Source organism: Perca fluviatilis, chromosome 21, assembly GCF_010015445.1.
Source record: "Perca fluviatilis chromosome 21, GENO_Pfluv_1.0, whole genome shotgun sequence".
Lineage (NCBI taxonomy): Eukaryota > Metazoa > Chordata > Actinopteri > Perciformes > Percidae > Perca > Perca fluviatilis.
This window is the reverse complement of record NC_053132.1, coordinates 12592020-12611701: the sequence shown is the minus strand read 5'-3', so window position 1 is coordinate 12611701 and position 19682 is coordinate 12592020. Positions and strand designations below refer to the sequence as shown.

At 39.2% G+C, this 19682-nt stretch overlaps 2 protein-coding genes and 1 non-coding gene across 5 annotated transcripts in view; 1 reads left to right on the top strand and 2 right to left on the bottom strand.

Annotated features, from left to right (window-relative positions):
* Positions 1-799: 799 nt before the first annotated feature.
* On the bottom strand, positions 800-881 carry trnal-aag. The gene has a single exon. It is a non-coding gene; the product is annotated as a tRNA-Leu (tRNA).
* Positions 882-5221: 4340 nt separating this feature from the next.
* star2 (steroidogenic acute regulatory protein 2) lies at positions 5222-11509 on the top strand. Its single transcript, XM_039787311.1, has 7 exons — positions 5222-5297; positions 5426-5533; positions 5613-5749; positions 5892-6050; positions 6340-6524; positions 7172-7265; positions 11068-11509. The coding sequence occupies exons 1-7, from the start codon at positions 5234-5236 to the stop codon at positions 11170-11172; spliced, it is 852 nt and encodes a 283-aa protein (XP_039643245.1). The 5' UTR covers positions 5222-5233; the 3' UTR covers positions 11173-11509.
* Positions 11510-12237: 728 nt separating this feature from the next.
* LOC120551485 (A disintegrin and metalloproteinase with thrombospondin motifs 14) overlaps positions 12238-19682 on the bottom strand; it is a 48888-nt gene continuing 41443 nt past the window's right edge. For 2 of the 3 annotated variants that reach the window (XM_039788950.1, XM_039788951.1), the window contains exons 16-22: positions 18212-18375; positions 17958-18123; positions 16724-16856; positions 16351-16558; positions 15651-15780; positions 14934-15041; positions 12238-14816 (exon numbers count right to left, since the gene is read on the bottom strand). In XM_039788950.1, the coding sequence (XP_039644884.1) occupies positions 14251-14816; positions 14934-15041; positions 15651-15780; positions 16351-16558; positions 16724-16856; positions 17958-18123; positions 18212-18375 (1475 nt within the window). In that variant the 3' untranslated portion in view covers positions 12238-14250. Of the gene's footprint in view, positions 14817-14933; positions 15042-15633; positions 15781-16350; positions 16559-16723; positions 16857-17957; positions 18124-18211; positions 18376-19682 lie in introns of all 3 variants that reach the window. The other variant, XR_005637885.1, reaches the window with a different exon arrangement.

Genomic DNA, 19682 nt, shown 5'->3' with positions numbered 1-19682 from the left:
AAAAAAGCTTCTGGGGGGGTGTTTGGCTCGAGGTCATGGTGCAAAGGACCCTAGGGTAAATTACTCCGAACCATCACTTTAATAAAGGGAAAAGCCCCATATTTTAATAATCTTAAAAAAACTGTGTCTTACAGCCTTTTTACATATTATACAGCTTGTCGTTGTTTCATTTTCCTTTCTGCATTCTTCTGCTCCGTCTCTGTCCTGCCTGTGTGTGTGTGTGTGTGCTGCTGGTCGCTGCCGCTGCCGGGCCTGGCTGCTTGCTTGCTTGTTTGCCTGGCGCCGCTGAGTCACGTGACGCTACAACATCAAATCACAAGAGGGGGGAGGAGGAGCAAAGTGTGCCTGCTCTGCACTGTGACAGGAGCGGCACATGAAAGCAGCGGCTCTTACCAAGACACAGACAGCCAGGTCGAAGGGCGTAGCACAAAAGTACTGGCTCTGTAGAAAGGCATTTTCTATGGGCCCCTCCCCACATCCACAGCTATTCATTATAGCCCTGCTCGCATGAGGGCCCTGGGTACTCTGTCCCCTTTTTCCCCCCAGACAGACGCCTCTGGCCAGGTTGCCTCTTTGATTACATTACATTACATGTCATTTCATACATGTCATACATGTCATTTTATCCAAAGTGACTTACAATTGCTATATATTTCAGAGGTCGTACACCTCTGGAGCAACTAGGGGTTAAGTGTCTTGCTCAGGGATACATTGGTTCATGTATCGCAGTGGGAATCACACCCAGGTCTCCCACACCAAAGGCATGTGTCATATCTACTGCACCGTCACCTAAAGATTATGGCAGCGGTGGGATTCGAACCCACGCCCCCGAAGAGACTGGAGCCTTAATCCAGCGCCTTAGACCGCTCGGCCACGCTACCTTGATGAAACAGCAGCTGTGCATCCTGAGAGAAAAGTATTGATCTCATTACACTGGTATTGATCAATATCAATACCGATATTGCCAATATTTGGATCAATCCGCTCCCCACTACGATACACTATACCATCACTTTTTTCGACATACTGTCAAAATAATATAATTTAATTATATATATGAATATATATTATATATATATAATATAATATAATTAGAATTTTTTAGAAATACTATACCATAACTTTATTACTTTTTCGACATACTATACTATGACTTTTTTATGACATTTTTTTTTGTTATACTAAACTATACTGTTACTTTTTTATGACTTTTTTCGACATACTATGCTCTGACTTTTTTAATATACTTAACAATGACTTTTTTATGACTTTTTTTGTCATACTATACTATGGCTTTTTTCGATATACTATTACATAACTATTACTTTTTCGACATATTATTATGATTTTTTTAGAAATACTATACCATAATTTTTTTACATACTTATACTATGACTTTCAATATGTTATATTGACTTTTTTAGACATACTCATACTTTCAGCTAGAAATGTAGTGGCAATTCCTAAACAAGTCCTTACTACAGTATGCCTCTTCCCTGGTGGCGTGACCGCAGTTTGAGGTCAGCTGGCCTGGTCAGCAGGTGAAGTTCAGCATTGACGTCAGGAATCCTTCTCACAAGGACCTGTTCGCTCCGAGCGATAAGAGGCAGCTGTCTGCTGGCGCTTTATCAGCAATGCTTCTGCAAGGAAGCATTGAAAAGACAGGGCGGCGCTGGGCCTTCTACCAAATATCTTCAGATATGACAGTAACCCGTCTTCAGTCACTGCAATCACAGAAACCTCACTAATATTCCTTATATCGTACAAGGAGACAGAGGAGTTCCTCCAAAATGAGAGGGTGAAGTTGAAATAGATAGTACAGTAGACAGGACTCAGATGGATGGAAGATTCTTAGTTTTCCCTGAAATGGAGTAGGTTCAGAGATAGGTGAATGAATTACTGAAATTATATGAAAACATAAACCACAGTATCCAAAATTGTAATCCACAAAGACACAACTAACAACTTCATAAAAAAATCATAAAATTGAATGAATGAAACAAACAAACCATTATTGTGTCTAGAAATAATAACATACTTCACACCATCTTTATTAGCCAGTATCCAAAAAAAAAAATCTGTTCAGAGATGAATAAATGAATCAATCAATAAAGTCATGAATAAGGCGGCTCTAAATGTATGCTGAAGTTTTTATTTTACAAATATTTGTTGTGCTTTATGTAGTTGGCAGTGGACGGCGATGGCATGTAGCTATGAGTCACTCATCAGGATCAGGAAATTAAATTTCACCAAGACTTGGCTGGATCCTGGAGGGCCGGTGCCATTCAACCAAGTGACTCTTTTTCTGGATGCTGATCTGACGGACATATTTTGCTTTATAATGAATCATGAAAGCAGCCAATGGGATAACATTTCACTGTAATTGTACCTAGTACGATTTCATGTGACAAATTAAATTGATTGATTGACTTGAAGGAATTGAATTAAAAACCCATTCGGTCTAGGGGTCACAATTCACAGGTGTAGTAACGAGCCACGACCATGAAGAGGAGGCAGTACAGATGAATGAATGATTATACAATTACTGTTTCCACAAAGACATGGTAAATAGCAACTACCATGAAAAGTAGTTAGTACAGATAAATGAATGAATGAAATGGGATCATACTTCACATATTGTAACTAGCCTTTACTCTAAAAAGGAGTCTGTTTAAAGAGATCAATGAACAGACAAAATGATGTAAAATATGAATTGAATAAAATGATTAATACAACTTTGTGTCCAGGGTCGGTTTTATTCACACAAACATGGCTACTAAGTGAAATGATTTCTCTGATCTCTCTGAGCCTCTCATGCATATCACGCTGGCCTAACATTCCCGGTTGGCCCCGGGGGAGAAAGAACAAGGATATTAAATCATGGGATTTCTCTCCACAACAAGTCCTTCAGAATATGCGATGGTAGAGGATTAATCTCGCCCTCTTAATCAACCTTGTATTTCCTCTGTCAAATCTGTGCAGGCGCAAGTGTGCAAATGGTGCAGCCTACATGACATATTAGGGACTCAGTCTACAACCTCTCTGACATCTGATTACCATTTGGCCTTATTGATGTGCAGAAATTTCCTTTGTTCATCAGCTACATCATGATTTCTGTCATGTAAATGCCATTATTTCATGTGTTCCATTGATGATAATTTTAGATTACTTATAAAACCACATTAACGCAAATTATAATTTTTTATCATAGTTCAGTGCATAGTTCGATCTGTTCATTTTTACCCCACAGCCTTTGACTAAGTGTTTGATAAGCCACAGCAGTGCAAATATAAGTACATTTTAATCTTTTCTAAACGCGGTTGGTTTATCAGTGTGACAATCATCCTTAAAATGCTGCACTAAATTGTCGCGGTCTTTCAGTGTCACATTTCATGTATTCAGATTATCTCTGGTCTCTTGAGACCTACAACCTCTCAAGCATCTTTTAGTGGTTCCTGCAAATTAGTACAAATGACTTGTAGTAAAAAATGTCACCTCAAATGCCTTATAGTAAAACATTTTACCTCAAATGGCAATCAGCAGACTAAATATAACCTGTATATTTTTGGCATTTCATGGGTTTCCTGGTAATGATTTCCTCTGTTAAGGAGGTTATTTTTTTGCCTGGGATTTAGCATAAATTTTAACCTTCATGCCATTGCATGTACAGTATCATTCACACTCTCACTGACTACATTTACATGCACATAATATTCTGGGTTTTGCCCTCATTCCGAAAAAGACGATATTCTGACTAAGCTGTTTACATGGCCAATGAAAGTGAATATTCCTATTTACATTTTCAAAGTTTACCAGCGGTGGCAGACTTGCGAACACAGCCTCCCTCTTTCATTCTTTCAACCAGCTACTGTCTTGAAAAGGTCAGCGTAGCGATGTGTGCGAATATCAAAAAACCTGTTGATATATAATGTTTAAAAGTAGTTTTTTCTCCTTCTTATCGGGTCTGTAGCCTTGCAAACTGTTGGATAGTTGGTTTGTGTACAGCAACCATAGCAGAGCTGACCATAAGCCTGCGGTAAAAACACAGATTGAGACGCAGATTCCAAAAGCGCTGTATACATGTCCAAAGAATGCCTCTAAAACCCGAATAATACCGGAATATCCAAAATGTCTATCTGAAAATGCTATATTCAGAATAAGGCCTTATTCGGAATATCCAACTGGAATATGCTGTTTACATGACCTGTATCAAATTCGGAATATTGTCATATTCGAAATAAAAGTGGTGTGCATGTAAACATACTCACTATGGATCATTTGGATTTGATACGATTTTCTATACATCTTGGATTCAGGGTTTGGCTGCTATACACTGTGTAGTCTCGCATTGCCAGACCTTCCTCCACAGTGCAGCGGAGGAGGGTCTGCCTAGTCCACACAGTATTCCGGGATAGGAGAAAAACGTGCTCTAGTTTATTAGCATTTCTTTAAACCAATCACAATCGTCTTGGGCGGTGCTAAGCGCTGAATGGAGCCATGGTGCCACTGCAAAATAGCCTCAGGAAGGAAGTTATTTTGGTGAAACTTGTATGTTCAAAGGTTGTTTTAGTCGTGCAACAGAAAACTCAGAGCTACCTGTCTCAATTTACCCTGCAGAGATATGAGGAGCAGTTAACCATAGTCTTCATAAGTCAACCAGAGTTTAAAATTACAACTCAAAGAAAGCGGAAGGTAACGGACATCCAGCCGAAAAGAGTGACATCGGAGCAATCCCGGAAGTGGAATGTTGTGGATATAGACTACACACTGTGTCATATCTACAGAATAATGGACTTTTTTGACATAACAAATTCGATGATACTACGGATAATATCCAGTAGTGCTTCATGGATACAAATGTATGCACAATAAGTGCAAAGAACATGGCCTTCTTAAATAGAAAGCATGAATTACTAAATCAAGCGCACAAATAAAATGATTAAACTCCTTTTTTTCCCCCTACATGACACCTCGTGTTTTAGTTAGTAGCATACCTCAAAAACTAGATTTTGGTGAAAAGTCTCCCACATAGATTAGGTTCTGCCTCTCTGCCTTGCGTCTGATGCTGTGTTTTAGTTGATAAAACTCTTGATAAGTGTGGCCTTGGGAAAAGAATTCAGAACAGGTCCTATCTTCTTCTCTGGCCCTTATCTCTGTGGAGCGTCCTTCACGGGCCATATAAAGACCAGAGACACACTCTGTTGCTTTGCTGTCACTGCCAAAGACAGACAACATGCTGCCTGCTGTTGTAAAGCTCTGCTGTGGAATCTCCTACCCACATCTAAGGAGTCTCGCAGGTAAACACTCAATAATCTGAGGAAGGACGTTTCTCTTTATTCCTTTTCATGCACATTTTCATGCACTCTGGGTAAGACTACTGAGCTTCTGTTTCTCTTTTATGTCTCTTAACGGTTTAATCATGCAGGACTTCAACGCACAGCTGTGGCAGTTATAGGCCAGGAGCTCACACACCTGCAGAGATGGGTACAGGTCCAACATCAAAAGAGAACACATGCTGGATTAAAGTATAATGGTAAAAACACAAACAACATAATTCTGTTCTGGTTTCAGAGTGTAGTTGTTGAAAGATTACTAAGAAGAATCTTTTGCAGTGCCCAAACCTGAAGATATAACGCCTGTGCCTTTAAAAGAAGATCAGCTGTTTTATATACAACAAGGCCAAGAAGCAATGAGAAAGGCTCTCTGTATGTTGGAAGACACACAAGGATGGAAGGTCGAGATCACAGAGGTACATCTACTGCTTGCGATCCTGACTTGATTGAGTGCTTTGTATCTTCTCCAAACTGAATTTGTTTCCAATTTCCACCAACATAAGTGTCCATTGTGTTATGGTTATACGTTATCTCTGCTTTTTTGTTGCTCCTTTTCAGAGCGAGGGGGATGTCATCTGCAGCAAAGTGGTGCCGGGGGCCGGGAAGGTCTTCAGACTGGAGACGGTCCTGGAGTCCAGCGTGGACGAGCTCTACGACCTACTGTTTGTCAGAGTGGAGGAGATGCACCAGTGGAACCCGAGCGTAGAGCATATCAAAGTAAGCTGCTAACCTTTGATGATTGGATATTCTATCAACTGTAACCTTTAAAAATACCATACGAGTTCAATTCAAGCAGCCTGAGTTTAGAGGAGATCTGTATTCTATAAAAATGTTTCCTCACTAAATATTTAAGGTCTAGTTGTCTGCACATTTCTGCTTATATATTCAATGATAGAATGCCATATATTTATTATATATATATATATATATTCTGACATCACATGCATTAAAATTCAGTCCTGCAGTCCATGTAGTGCTTTGCAAACATATATTTGTGTCTCTGTAGGTTCTGAAGCATGTTGGACCCGAAACAATAGTAACTCACGAGGTTTCAGCCTCGACAGGGGGAAATCTAATTGGCCAAAGGGATTTCCTGAGTGTCAGACACAGCTGCAAACAAAAGTCCAGCGTTTATCTTGGAGGAGCAGCGATTCAGCTGGAGTCCTTCCCACCCCAGGCAGGCTTTGTGAGGTAGGACTTCATGCAGACCAGGCACTAACCTGTTTCAACTAGGCAGACATATCACTTGTTAGAATATATTCAGCTTCATTAAACTTTATCTCATAATATACAGCATCTGAGTGGAATACAATCTTGCAGGAAGTGAAATGGCTGAACAAGGCAAATTTTGACCAAAATGATTAACTTCAGCTCACAATGATAATGCCACCATGGTGAAGTTTTGCAAGTATAATGCTTACAGAGTTCACGCTCTTAATTTAGTATGTTAGCATGCAACTGTAACATTTGTTAATTACAACAGAAAGTACAGTTGAGGTTGATGGGAATGTCATTAGTTAAACAAACCAAAGTAGCAGAGTAGCAGAAAGTAGCAGAAAATGGAAATACTAAGTACTTCAGCATTATACTTTAGTAAAGGAATTGAGTAAATGTCCTTAGTTGTATTCCACCACTTCCCTGGACTCATGCTGCTAGTAATGGTGTATATTAGGGCCTAGAACATTTTTTATTAATTTCCATACATTGATAAACACAATAGATATGAGAGCAGTTTGTGGATGTTTTCGTTTTGAAATTAAAATATACACAATAAACAAGCACATAATCCATAATAAACCCTGGATAACAAGTTATTGACTTTGTTTGCATGTTTACAGAGCTGAGGATGGACCAACCTGCATCATCATTCAGGCTCTGGACGAGGATACAGGAAAAAGCCGCTTCACATGGCTTCTTAACATTGACGTTAAGGTAAATTCATATGAACTGCATTAACATTTTGTCAATGATAATTAGGAAAAGCATCTGCAGACTCTAATATGTGGAATGTCCATTTATTGATTGCAATATGTAGTAAATTGAAGTTGCACAGAGTGACTGCATCTGTGCAATATTAATTTGAAGGTCTGCTTTTCCTATTACATTGCTTCTAACCTCCAGCTCCACCAGGCTTTTGTCAGATAAGCAGTAAGCTTCTTATATTGGCCATTTTTTGCTGTGTGGGATAAATAAACAACTCAAAACAAAATGAGACCACACACAACCCATCATCAAGGTTGGAATTACCACTGTAGAAATGCCTCAAAACATTTGTTTTTCAGTAAAGGCTCTGCTCTTTGAGATGCTCTCTGTAGTTCTAATTCTCTCAGGATTGACAGAACAGACCACAGCAGACACAAACACTGTAATAGGGGATAAACAATTTAACAACAATACCACAATAAAGTGGTAGCTACAGAAACAATCATATACAATCACAACTAAGTATTGGGTGTTGGAAAGAGTAGGTTACTCGGAACATTTATAAGTACCAAAACAAAAATACAGTGCAAAATGTATTTGAAGTATAAGTAAAAGTTCTTGTTCTGGACAAAATGTCCCCATGTTGCTGATATATTATTATTATTATTATTATTATTATTATTATTATTATTATTATTATTATTATTATTATTATTATTATTATTATTATTATTATTATTATCATTAAGTATAACATTATTGTTTATACCGATGCATAAATGATCAAGGTGGAGTCCACTGGTTTCCAATTTAAGAGTTGGCTCCCTCTAAAGGGTGTCAAGATAAATCTGAGATGATTAGCCTAATGGGTAAGAAGGAAAAAACAAAGATTCAAAAATTGTTATTAATCTTTAACTATTTTCTGTAAAATATTGGGTAATTTTACCTCTTTGGGCCTCAAACAGACGATGTAATCAAAATATTACATCATGTAAGAAGTCTAGAGGACAAAGTTGTCAAAAGGCACCAACAACACGCAGCATTTTTGAATGGGGTCACAGGCTTGAAGGTCAGGAACGACTGGTTTCATTTTTAACAATGTGTTGTATTTAATATTAAGTTGCTTACGGTCAAATCTTCATCTGAGAAGTCACTAGTAACTCAAGCTGTCATAAATGTAGTGGTGTATAAAGTACAATACAGTATTGCTCTTGAAATATAGCGGAGAAGTAGTATTAAGTAACAACAGGAATGAAAAGAGTACCAGAATATTACATGCAAACAAGTAAAAGTAGGCTACTTGTGTAGATCAGTTAAAATGTAGGCCTACTCCGAGTAAACGTTACTGTTACATTAGATGGCCCTTGATCTGTGCATAAAACTGATGATCTATTATCTAATACTAATTTTATTAATATTTTCTAATATTTCAGTAATAATTGAGTGAATGAATGAACTGATGAATCACCTTCATCAGTGTAGCCCTACGAGAATTAGAAAAGAAGACAGAATTTATCAAAAATGGCCGACAAATATAAAGAGGTATGGGCACCACGGCGGGTGAAACGATTATTATAAAGCCAGCTACATTAAAGGTCCAATGGCATGAAAATTTCACTTTATGAGGTTTTGTAACATTAATATGAGTTCCCCCAGCCTGCCTATGGTCCCCCAGTGGCTAGAAATGGCGATAGGTGTAAACCGAGCCCTGGGTATCCTGCTCTGCCTTTCAGAAAATGAAAGCTCAGATGGGCCGATCTGGAATCTTGCTCCTTATGAGGTCATAAGGAGCAAGGTTACCTCCCCTTTCTCTGCTTGCAGTGGCAGTTGGTTAATGCCACACCCCCACCCTCCACCTTGCCCCCCATCTCTCCTCCTCAATAGCATTTAAAGCTACAGACACAGAAATGGCACATACTAAGGAAAGCTCATTGTGGGACTGGCTCTAGTGGCTGTAATTCTGCACCAAGGCTGAATTTCGGTAAAGAGACTTCAGATACAGTATTAGGGGACCACTAAGGCCTATATAAAATCATCCAAAAAGCAGCATATCATGGGACCTTTAAATAACCTGACATTCCTTTTTGGAATTAACAGAAGAATTAAACAACACCAAAGCAGACAACACAGTTGTTTCAAAAATATAAACTCCACAGCAGCCGCAGCCCAAAAAACACACAAAGCAAAAAGAGAGCAGCAATTTTTTAGCATGTTGTAGTGTGCACACATGCTATGTTGCCTAGCAACATTGATGTTGTTCTCTGAAGAGTTAATTCATCAGAATGAGTGTTGTTGTAGCTTTCTTACTTTTGTAAATGACTGGAGCTGTGTCAGAAACCATTCCCTCATTATTATTATTCCCTATATAGTGTTTAATAAATAGTGAACTATATAGGGAACGACCAAACGAGATTGCAGACATCACATCATTGCGTGACTTGCATCAGATGATGACGGATGTGGGCGCGCTCAGCATCGTGTAAACAAACCGAAACAAAGAAACTTCTAATACGTCCCTGAAACAAACCAAGCACTCAGGAGAATAGTAAAGGGTTGTATATATGTTGCATGTTACATTTCCAATGTTTAGAAACGAAATACCTTTTACCTTTTCAGTTTCAGCAGGTGATTCTGCTTCTTCTCTATCCTTTGGGAAAACCAAGGGGGTAAGCAAGCATCCGGAAAGCGTAGCCTACCTCCTATGGGGAGATTCTGAGGCTAACAAGCCATCACTTTCCTCTGGCATTCCATTGAATCCCATTCATTTTGGCGTCACTTTGACAGTGAATAACTTTACATCTAAAGCGTTTAAAGACTCTATTTGTCCATTGTTTGTTTCTAAAGAAACACGACAATGTATAAAAGGCTCCATCACTCCTTCCAGCTATTACCATCAGGCAGGCGTTTTAGGGTACCACTTGCCCGAAAAAACATCTACAAGAAATCCTTCATCTCCTCTGCAATAGCCATACTGAACAGCACAAAATGAACACCACAGTCAGCTGATACCTTAACACCCCCATGTCTTGTTTTTATATGTTCGTATGAATGTCTCTTTGTGACTGGACCCTTGTCAAAGACAATTTTCTGTAATCCTTGTGTAACAGACAATAAAGTATCATCTTATCTTATTTTATCTTATCGCATGTTATGGCCCGGTAGCAGCCGTTTTTGTAAAAATAGGCTCACGATTGTGTCATGACCACGTGACTTTCACACTGCCCTTTCTTTCTCAAAGCATAATATAACCAGTCTACTCATCTCTGCAGTAGCCTATAACCAGTCCACTCCCCTCTCTGTCCCACTGTGCTCCACAGAGTTTTCATACATGTTGAGCTGAATGAGGCTCTGCAGTCACAGCTCTTACAGTTGTTTTTTTTAGTTTAGAGTGAGATTCGGTATTGGCGAAGTCGGTGCATTTTAAGTAACCTTTAAGTATCTGTTTCCATCTGCTCATTTAGATAATGAGCAGATGGAAACAGGCTACTGTTCTCACTCTAAACTAAAATTAAAAAAACTTCCTGTAAGAGCTGTAACTGCAGAACCTCAAACCTTTTTTTTCTTTGGATCATAGGAATCAGGTGTGTGGGAGTAGGGAGAGAAACATGCAGAGCAGTAGCTCTCCAGCAGCAGGGCTGGAGTATAAAAAGTTAAATGAAAATGAATTAAATAAATGAATTATGAAACCAGAAAGGGTATAGTTGATGAAAACAAGACCGCATACTACTGATACTCACTCCTTTTTCTTTACCAAGACTGTCAGTCACAAAAATAGTTTAGGGGTCTAAGAAAGTTCTGATGTTGTTCTCAGGGCTGGCTGCCAAAGTCCATTGTCAATCAGGCTTTGCCCCGAGCACAGCTGGATTTCACCAGACACCTCCGCAGACGTCTCACAGCAAACGCCACCCTGGGCTAACTGAATCTGTGTGACACACAAACTGCAGGAGCACCCTGTCATCACTCACAGAGGACAACTGGGAGATGGAGGAAAGGTGACAGCCTGGCTGGTCGGCGGAAGGCTGCCCTTTCAGCGAGAGCAGAAACGCTGCCTGGAGGAGATGCTCAGCTCCAGAGCTGGCGCGCTATCAGTGTTAACAGCCCAGTGCCGGCCTGGCAAAAGAAAGCTGACTTATAATAGGAATTCATGTAACAGTGTGCCACTCAAACCTCAAGATCTCCTGATTAGGAGTCATCACTTGTCTGAAGACGTCCCTGCATATGACTGAACAAAATGAATAAAGTGCTTGAATGTGCCTATTTTGCCTGATTCAATTTCATTCATCACACTGTAAAAAAATATGTTAAATTCCACATTAATAGCACTATAACAGGTGCCTCTTCTGAGCTCAAATACAGTAAAGCCACATGACTCAATTTAGTCTAAATTAATCTATGAATGGAAGGTCATTTAGAGTAGATTTACAAATCTTTCCTAACATAGTTATGCACATTAACAAGTCCTTCCAGAAAAATGCAGTTTTTTTGTGATTGTTGTGGGCAAAAATCCTTGATTATGCGGCACGTTTTCTTAAAAAATGCGATGGAATATGCAGGATATTTATGCAATTGTATGCGTTGAAATTGCGGGAACTTGCAAAAAATTGCGGGAACTTGCAAAAACTGCAGTTTGATGAAAATGAGAAAAAAAGTGATTTCCCCAACACCCTGCTTTTCGATTATGTTAACATCGCGTAATTACATCACTTCGTATCATTCCCATGGCAACAGGGGGAAAATGGCTGCTCTTGTGTGACGTAAACGCAACAGAAATCGACAATTTATGTGGCGAAAGTGCGGCGTATTTCAAAAAATGCGGACCCCGCATAAATATGCGGACTTTGGCTGATTATGCATTGAATTATGCAATCACATAATCGCGTTTTTCTGGAGGGACTGATTAACCCCTAATGGAAGTAAAGCAAAAAAAGGTAAATATAACAGGAGTAAATGGAGGCCTGAAGTGAAATAACAAGAATCTTAGTTCTTTCAAACGTGTTTTACTTTGTTCTCCATACCACTTAAAAATTCAATAAATATTAACATTTAAAGCTTTCATTCACGTACGTATATACAATAACTATACAATAAACATAATGATGTTATGAACTGCAATGCAGGAATGTTGAAACAGTATGACCAACCACAGTCTCTAGACTTAACTTTAATTGCAACAAACTTTCGGTTCAATTCCTGGTTGTTAATATCTTTTCATAACTTGAAATTTACACTATATACATTATTATCTGAAAAATATATCAGTTACAAAAAGATAATTGAGTTTTTTTTTCTTAAATCTTTTTTGTTTTTAAAGCGTTAAGTGACTGACTTCCACAAAGGCAGACAGAGAGCATGCTACAGTGGGGTTGGCTTGCAGACAGTCATGATTTTCTTACCAGTGAGGATAATCACCAGTACGTTGGATTTGGGAACAAACAACAACAAAAAGAGCACCAGGGACAGAGAAGCCACGAGGCTCCCTGCCAGGAGTGATGTGGGTGGAGGCTGAAGTGTGCCACTGAAATAATTATACACTTGACAGGTCTTATTAAAATCATTAGTTGCATATTAAAAACCATTATCAATTTAATAATAACATTTGCATTTAAATGATGAATTAAAAGTTCATAGATTAGTTTAGCTTTATGCAGGGGGAAACACTGCCTGGCTGTGTGAAGAAATACATGTATCAGCACATATAAAAACCTGTAGCTGTTTCTTAATAAACGTTTCCCTGTTAGTTAGATTGGTTGGCAACCTCATGATGATGACAAGACTCCAGGAAGTCCCAGCTGTTAGCCAAGAGTTAGTTAGTGCACATAACTCCCTACGACCAAGAACTTTTTTTTCTGTTTGTATGTAGATTAAACAAACAAGATACAACACGCTAAAATTAGTGAGATTCTTTTAACTTTGAACAGAGCCAGGCTAACTGTTTCTTCCTGCCTTCAGTCTTCATTCATATTCATTCTTCACACTCTCATATTTCTTAAAGCAGAAATATGAGAGTGGCATCGATCTTCTCATCTAACTCTCAGCAAGGTCACGAAAAAGCGCATTTCCCCAAATGTCAAACTATTTCTTTAAAAGAAATTTTAAAGTGTACTACAGCAACAGGAGCACTGTGATGCTGAGCAAATGAGTTCCTGTTATTGCTTTGTGGGTTGGACGTTATTACATTTCTTATGTGCGTACAAATTAAATGTGTGTAAGTAATTGAAGGTGCCACAATGTTTGGACATCTTGAAATGTGAGAGCTGTCCTTAAATTAGAGCTATCATCAAATGGAAACTGTAGCAGACAAGGAATTGTGAGACATTAGTAAAGGGAACAACATAATTAATTATTATAATTGCAATTCTATTTGAAAATTATATTCATTCTTAAAACAGAATAAGAAATAAAATTAATAATCTGCTAATTTACTTTGCATTATGCAATGCATCATTCAAATTGTAATTTAACTAGTTAATAACTTAGCAATATATCAATTGATTATAATTTAAACACTAGCAGAGTCTACAATTATTCTGGTGGCACACTCTAGCCTCCACAGCTGACACGTGCACCTTTAAAAAACCACGGCCTTTGACCTCTCCTCATGTTCACAATACAAGTTCAATAGTAGTTCTAATGCACTTGAAAATAACAGGATTACACAACTGTACACAGATAAAAACATGAATGTAGCAATGCAGTCATCACATTTTGAACACGTCTTGTAGTCGTTTTAGTTTACAGCACCTGACAACTTGTTTTTCTTCCATTTCATATTTGAAGCACAGGGCAGAGCGACGCTGTGCACAGATCACTCTGGAGTGTAGATGAGGTAACCATCGCTGGTCTGGTCTAAGTTCACTGGCATGAAAAATAAATTGTTGTAAAAAAAAAAGAAAAAAAAGAAAATATCTGCAGCAAGTCTATCAGATGCTGCAATGGGTGAGACGATGTATGAGACCGTCACACAGAGCAGCACGGTCAAAACAATGCTCATTGTTCATTTCTGAGCTGAAAGGGTTCTGTGACTCAAGTCCCTCTCGGATCCTAAATCGTCCCTTCTTGACCTTTCAGCGACAGGGCCTAAAGTGCTGTTTGGACTGTGCTCTTTAGAGGCAACTCCACTGGAGTCTGCTGTGGGCCGTGGAGGCCCTGGAGGTAGAATAGACCCCGGGTCTGAGTCTCCTTTCCCAGCTGTGAGGAAGGAGTCGCTGGTGGGACCCTGGGCCAGAGCAGCACCTGTGGATGGCGAGGCTTCCGCAGCAGAAGCGGTGGTTGGCACTGGGGCGGTGGAGCGAAGCCGTCTGCTTGCGGCTTTAGTGGTTTGCGGCGGGCTCTGGGTTGTAGCGGGTGGAGGAGCTTTGGCCGATGCAGGGTGAGAAGGAGCGGAGGCGTCAGGTTCAACTTTGACTACTGGGGTGTTTTGGAGGTCAGGAGAATGTGTGGCAAAGTTTTCCTTCTTGTTGCAAGACTCACAGCAAAGCTTATTATATCCAGGGATGGAACAATATCGGGCAAGAACCTCCATTTGACAGAAAATTGATTTATCCCCCAAACATGGCTCATCTAGTGATAAAAGGGGAGCGGACATCACTATGAGGATTCAAAGAAAAAAACATTTCTACTGTAGATGTTTACGTTTTTATCAAAGTGATTTCTGAAACGAATTACATATTGACTTACTTGAAGAGATTTTGTGGACAGGGTTTTCATGAGCCCTTTGGTGTACAGCTTCGTCTTTTATTGTGGCGTTTTCCATTGTTTCAACGGTGAGAGGAGACACTGGCTGTCCTGGAGTGGAGGACAAAATGTGGCAAAAAATATTGCTAAATAAGACATTAAACAGCAGCCACAGTACCCCAAAAAAGCTCTTGACAACATCTTGCTACTGTAAGAAAACAGAGACGTCTTTTTAAAACCTATAATAAAGCTTGGTGCCATTTACAAGTACACTATGCAGGGCACAACCTGGACTTCTTCTTAGTGTTTTTGACAAAAAAAACTCAATTTTCCACTGTGCAGAGAAACAGACGCACGTTAGCGGATACCAGCTCTTTGAAGAGGAAGCAATGTGAGAAAAAGCTGCAGGAGGGCACCAGTGCAGAAATGTTTTGACACACTGAAATATGTCTCAGTTTAACCAGCTGGTGTAATTCATCATACTAACTACAAAAATGTAGTCAATCACATAATGTTTATATAACTGCCATCCAAAAGTGATTATGACTAAATGTATATAATTACAGAATAATGCAGCAGACGCAGATGCATCACCCACAAGTTCCTCTAAAGTTTTTCTGTATCCATAATGAAAAGAAAATGATCATGCAGAGGAAGTTTCTCCAACAGTGTTTGTAAGACTTGGTGAATATTGTTCACTTACATGTTTGTGGATCTCACCTGGACAAGAACTTAGTTTGCAAATGAGGACTGTTTCCGGCTTCTCGCCCTCACATTCTCCAATGGTGTTGTCGCTGGCCTTGCAAACCACCTGTCTTTGCTGAATCCCTTCGCCACAGGTCACCGAACACTGCCACACCACCAACACACACACACACACACACACACACACACACAACACACACACACACACACACACACACACACACACACACACACACACACACACACACACACGTCAAAGCGATTGATTTATTAACACTTTATTTGAGAATGAGGAGATGATTCATGGCATTGTTACAGCTCTTGAAAACCACAGTCAGGGTCTACAACTGATCTACTGAATCTGGTTGCACCATTTAAAACTTAAGCAATATCTTAGCTATAGAGACTTCAGTAATGTGTAAATCGATTGCTTGGGAATATCTGAATCAAATCAACTGAATAAACAGCGTAAACAGGAGATACCGTAGCATCATGAGCGCTTACATAACTGCCAAAAACAACAGTTTTAGGGGGCCAAGGTACTGTACATATTAAATATTTAGTAACAACAAATGGCTACCTAAGAATTAGTTTGTGTGGTGCAACCCACTTATTTAGTAATGCCTAAATCTCCACTTAGTAAACATTTACGTTAGAACTAGGCGAATTTTGAACTCAACAAGAGCTGGTGCAGCTGGCTGTCCTACTGACTCACCTGAGACCACGCCCCTGTCCTCCACTGGGCAGGGCATGTTGTGTGGTTACAGGCCTTCCTTGTCTCCGGCCGATTCTCAATGCAGTGTTTGCTGTGGACGGGCCTGTTGGTGCCGTTGTGAAGCGCCTGCATGCACTGCACCGCCCTGGTCTGGTAGCCAAGCTTCCCGCAGGTCTTACTGCAGGGACTCCACTCTTCCACGACCCACCTGTAAGCACAGCAGGCTCTTTAAAAAGGTTTTCACGTCACACAGCTGTTGAACAGCTCCTATATTCCATGTCAGGGTGGACACTTGAAGCTGAAGCCATTATTATCACTTTGAATGCCTCACTAGCTATTCAAATATAACCATCTATAGCTGGAGGGCACTCACGTGGGCTGGTTGCACTCTTGGACATTGCAGCGTTTGCGAATGGGTTTGGGCTTTTTGCTGGTTTCACAAAAGTTTCGATGTACTAAACGACTGTCACTTTTCCTCCTGCATCCATATTTTGTGTACTGTATGCCTGAAAGGTGGAAAGTGTACAAAATTAAACTTCCAGCAAGATCATACACACATACTAGCATAGTTAAATACACAAATCTGAAATCCAAATGTTTTTAACTTGCTTAATTTTCATCTAGAGCCACAACTAATTTCAAGTTCCTAAAGTCCAATTTTCTTTTAATTTTGGCTTTGTTTGTTTTGTCTGTCCAACAGTAAAAAAAAAAATCAAAAATCAAAAGGATATTTGATTTATAATGACTAAAAACAGGGAAAAGAAGCAAATATTCTAAAATCTATATATATATATATATATATATATATATATATATATATACTAATAATTGGAAATATAGTGTATCATTTGGCATGAATGATTTAAATGATTAGCAAAACTGTTGTAATTCATTTTTCTATGAATCGACTATTAGATTAATGATAGAATATTATTAGTCAGTCAGTGACTATTTTTCTCTATAGATTAACAATAACAAGATGAAAAAAACTCTTTCATCTTTTCTGTTTTCTGAACACACACCAAGTAACGATGTGCAGCTTTAATTGCTTTGTTATTTAAACATACACGCCACATTGGGCCACATTGAGGGGCCAGCCTACTCATCTGTGGGCAGAACTACATACTCATTAGAATTTTTTGTCATGCCACATAGACCACTGAGAGTGAATCTTGTGTCGGTGTTTTTGTTCAAGTGCTTTGCAGAGCTCTGACACAGAAAGTCCAAACATATTACACACACATACCGCCGTCACGCAGAAAATGTTTACTTTCTTCGGCACACAGACACAAACTGTAGGTAGTGCTTTTAAATTAGCTATTGTATTGTTTCAGTAATAATGAATGTATTTAGCCTACGTGAGTGTTACAACTGAAATTCCCACATACACAACACTAACAAAAGCGAGTTTTCATTGAAATATGTAGGCTATCTATATGCACGGAAATTATGTTTTTTTTTTGCATTTACAGGAAGTGAGATTCGATCACATGTGGTCACTCAAGATGCACGTGTGACACATTCTACTGCCAAGTGTGAACACACGTACTGCTGTCCACTTGTGATCGGTCACTCAGGACAGATGTTAGAACCAGGTGAAAACTTGCCTCCCCCGCAGGGTTTGGAGCACTGAGACCAGCTCTTCAGTGCCCACTCATAGGTGTCCAGTTCAGCCAGAAGAACATTGTTGTTGGTAATAAGCGGTAACAGGTCCTCATGTATGATATACTTATATGTCAGGCTGATCTTTGCATCTTCTTCCTGGGGAATGACCTAGAGCAAAAAGAAACAAGGTTTAGTAGAAAAACAATGAAACTCAGGAAAAAGTAAAGAGTGATGATCCTGTTCCAGTCCCACTCACCAGCACTACGATGCCTTCATGCAGAGGACCAGTTGTTTTTAGCGTCTCCTTTCCGCCATCGAGTAAATACTCCCACTGTAAACCATTTTCGATGAATGTCTTTGTTTCAGCGTCTTCACTTTTTGAATTCAGTATGAAGTTTCCAGTAACTTGATTCTTCACAGCTGTCAGTAATAAGTGAAAAAAAAAAAAGTTTTCTTCACGCGTGTGTGGTGGAAAAGAATGTGTGCACATCATGTAGCTTTTAGTTTCATTCATTAAAAATCTCAAAGATTGAACACAAATTCAGGATGTACCCCTCCCCCACCAAACAACTGAGATTTTCCTTTTAGCAGGGAACGTGTCAGTACGTATTTTGAGATGTTTGGCGCTGTGGTTAGCCAACGGTAATTTCTCCAAGTTGTGTGTCATCTCTTCTTCCCATGAGCTAATAAAAGCCAGAGAGGAAAAGAGTGGAGAAAAGAGGAGAGGGAAGGTTTGGGCTGAATGCCTCGGTGATCCTGACTCACCATCGCCAGTCGTACAGAGAGCTATTGTAAGTTGAAAGATACAAGTCTGTCACTCCTTCTTAAACCTGTAGACATGCTCCAGTCTCATTAGTTCTGACACAAGGCTTCAAATTGCATTTACAGATAAAGCCTACATTAAGCTTAAACGGAAACTCATTAGCGAAGCAGTGTCGCTTAAATTAGAAAGCTATACTGTTATTTTCCTATCACTACAATAGCACCTGTTAATGTGCGGTGCTTGCACTGACATCTATAATAATCCATCGGGAGAAATAACATAGATGTCAGCTTCGCGGGAAAACAAGGGGTGATCATTTTTGTCTGTCAACTCTTCTTCTCAGTTCTCTCAGTAGATGAAATATAAGACATAGCACACCACACTAATTTATTATTAGGGATTATGAAATTCTTTGTTTTACAACTACTTCAATCATTTCAAATTCAGACGAGAAAACACAGGCGGTGACTGACATTTGCAGACTTAAAAAAAAACAAGCTTCAGCTTCGTCCTGCTCCTTTTTGGACAGATTGAACATATTGTTTGTAACACTTTATAGATACTGTTTTTCCTTTTGGTGTGTTGCTACACACTTGTTGTGTTTTTATATTTTATTTTATTGTTATTTTTTGTTCGAAAAAAGAACAGTTTGACAAACAGAAAAGTCTTTGTAACATCAAACACCACAGGGGGGCATCGCTCCTGGCTACACATACACAAACATTATTTTTGAACTCTGTAAATCTATCTTTTTAGTATCAAATATGCTCTTTAAGCTTGAAATCTGGTTTGCAAAGCTACTTGGTGAAGGACAGATGTAGTCAGCGTGGTTTCACAGCAGTTACAATACATTTCAAATCTGACACGGAGTCAATGTACATGTAGTGCAGCCAAGTTGTTGCAATGAAAACTGTTAACAGTGTAGTCCATGGTCCATGGATATCCAAAGTAACCAGCAGGATAT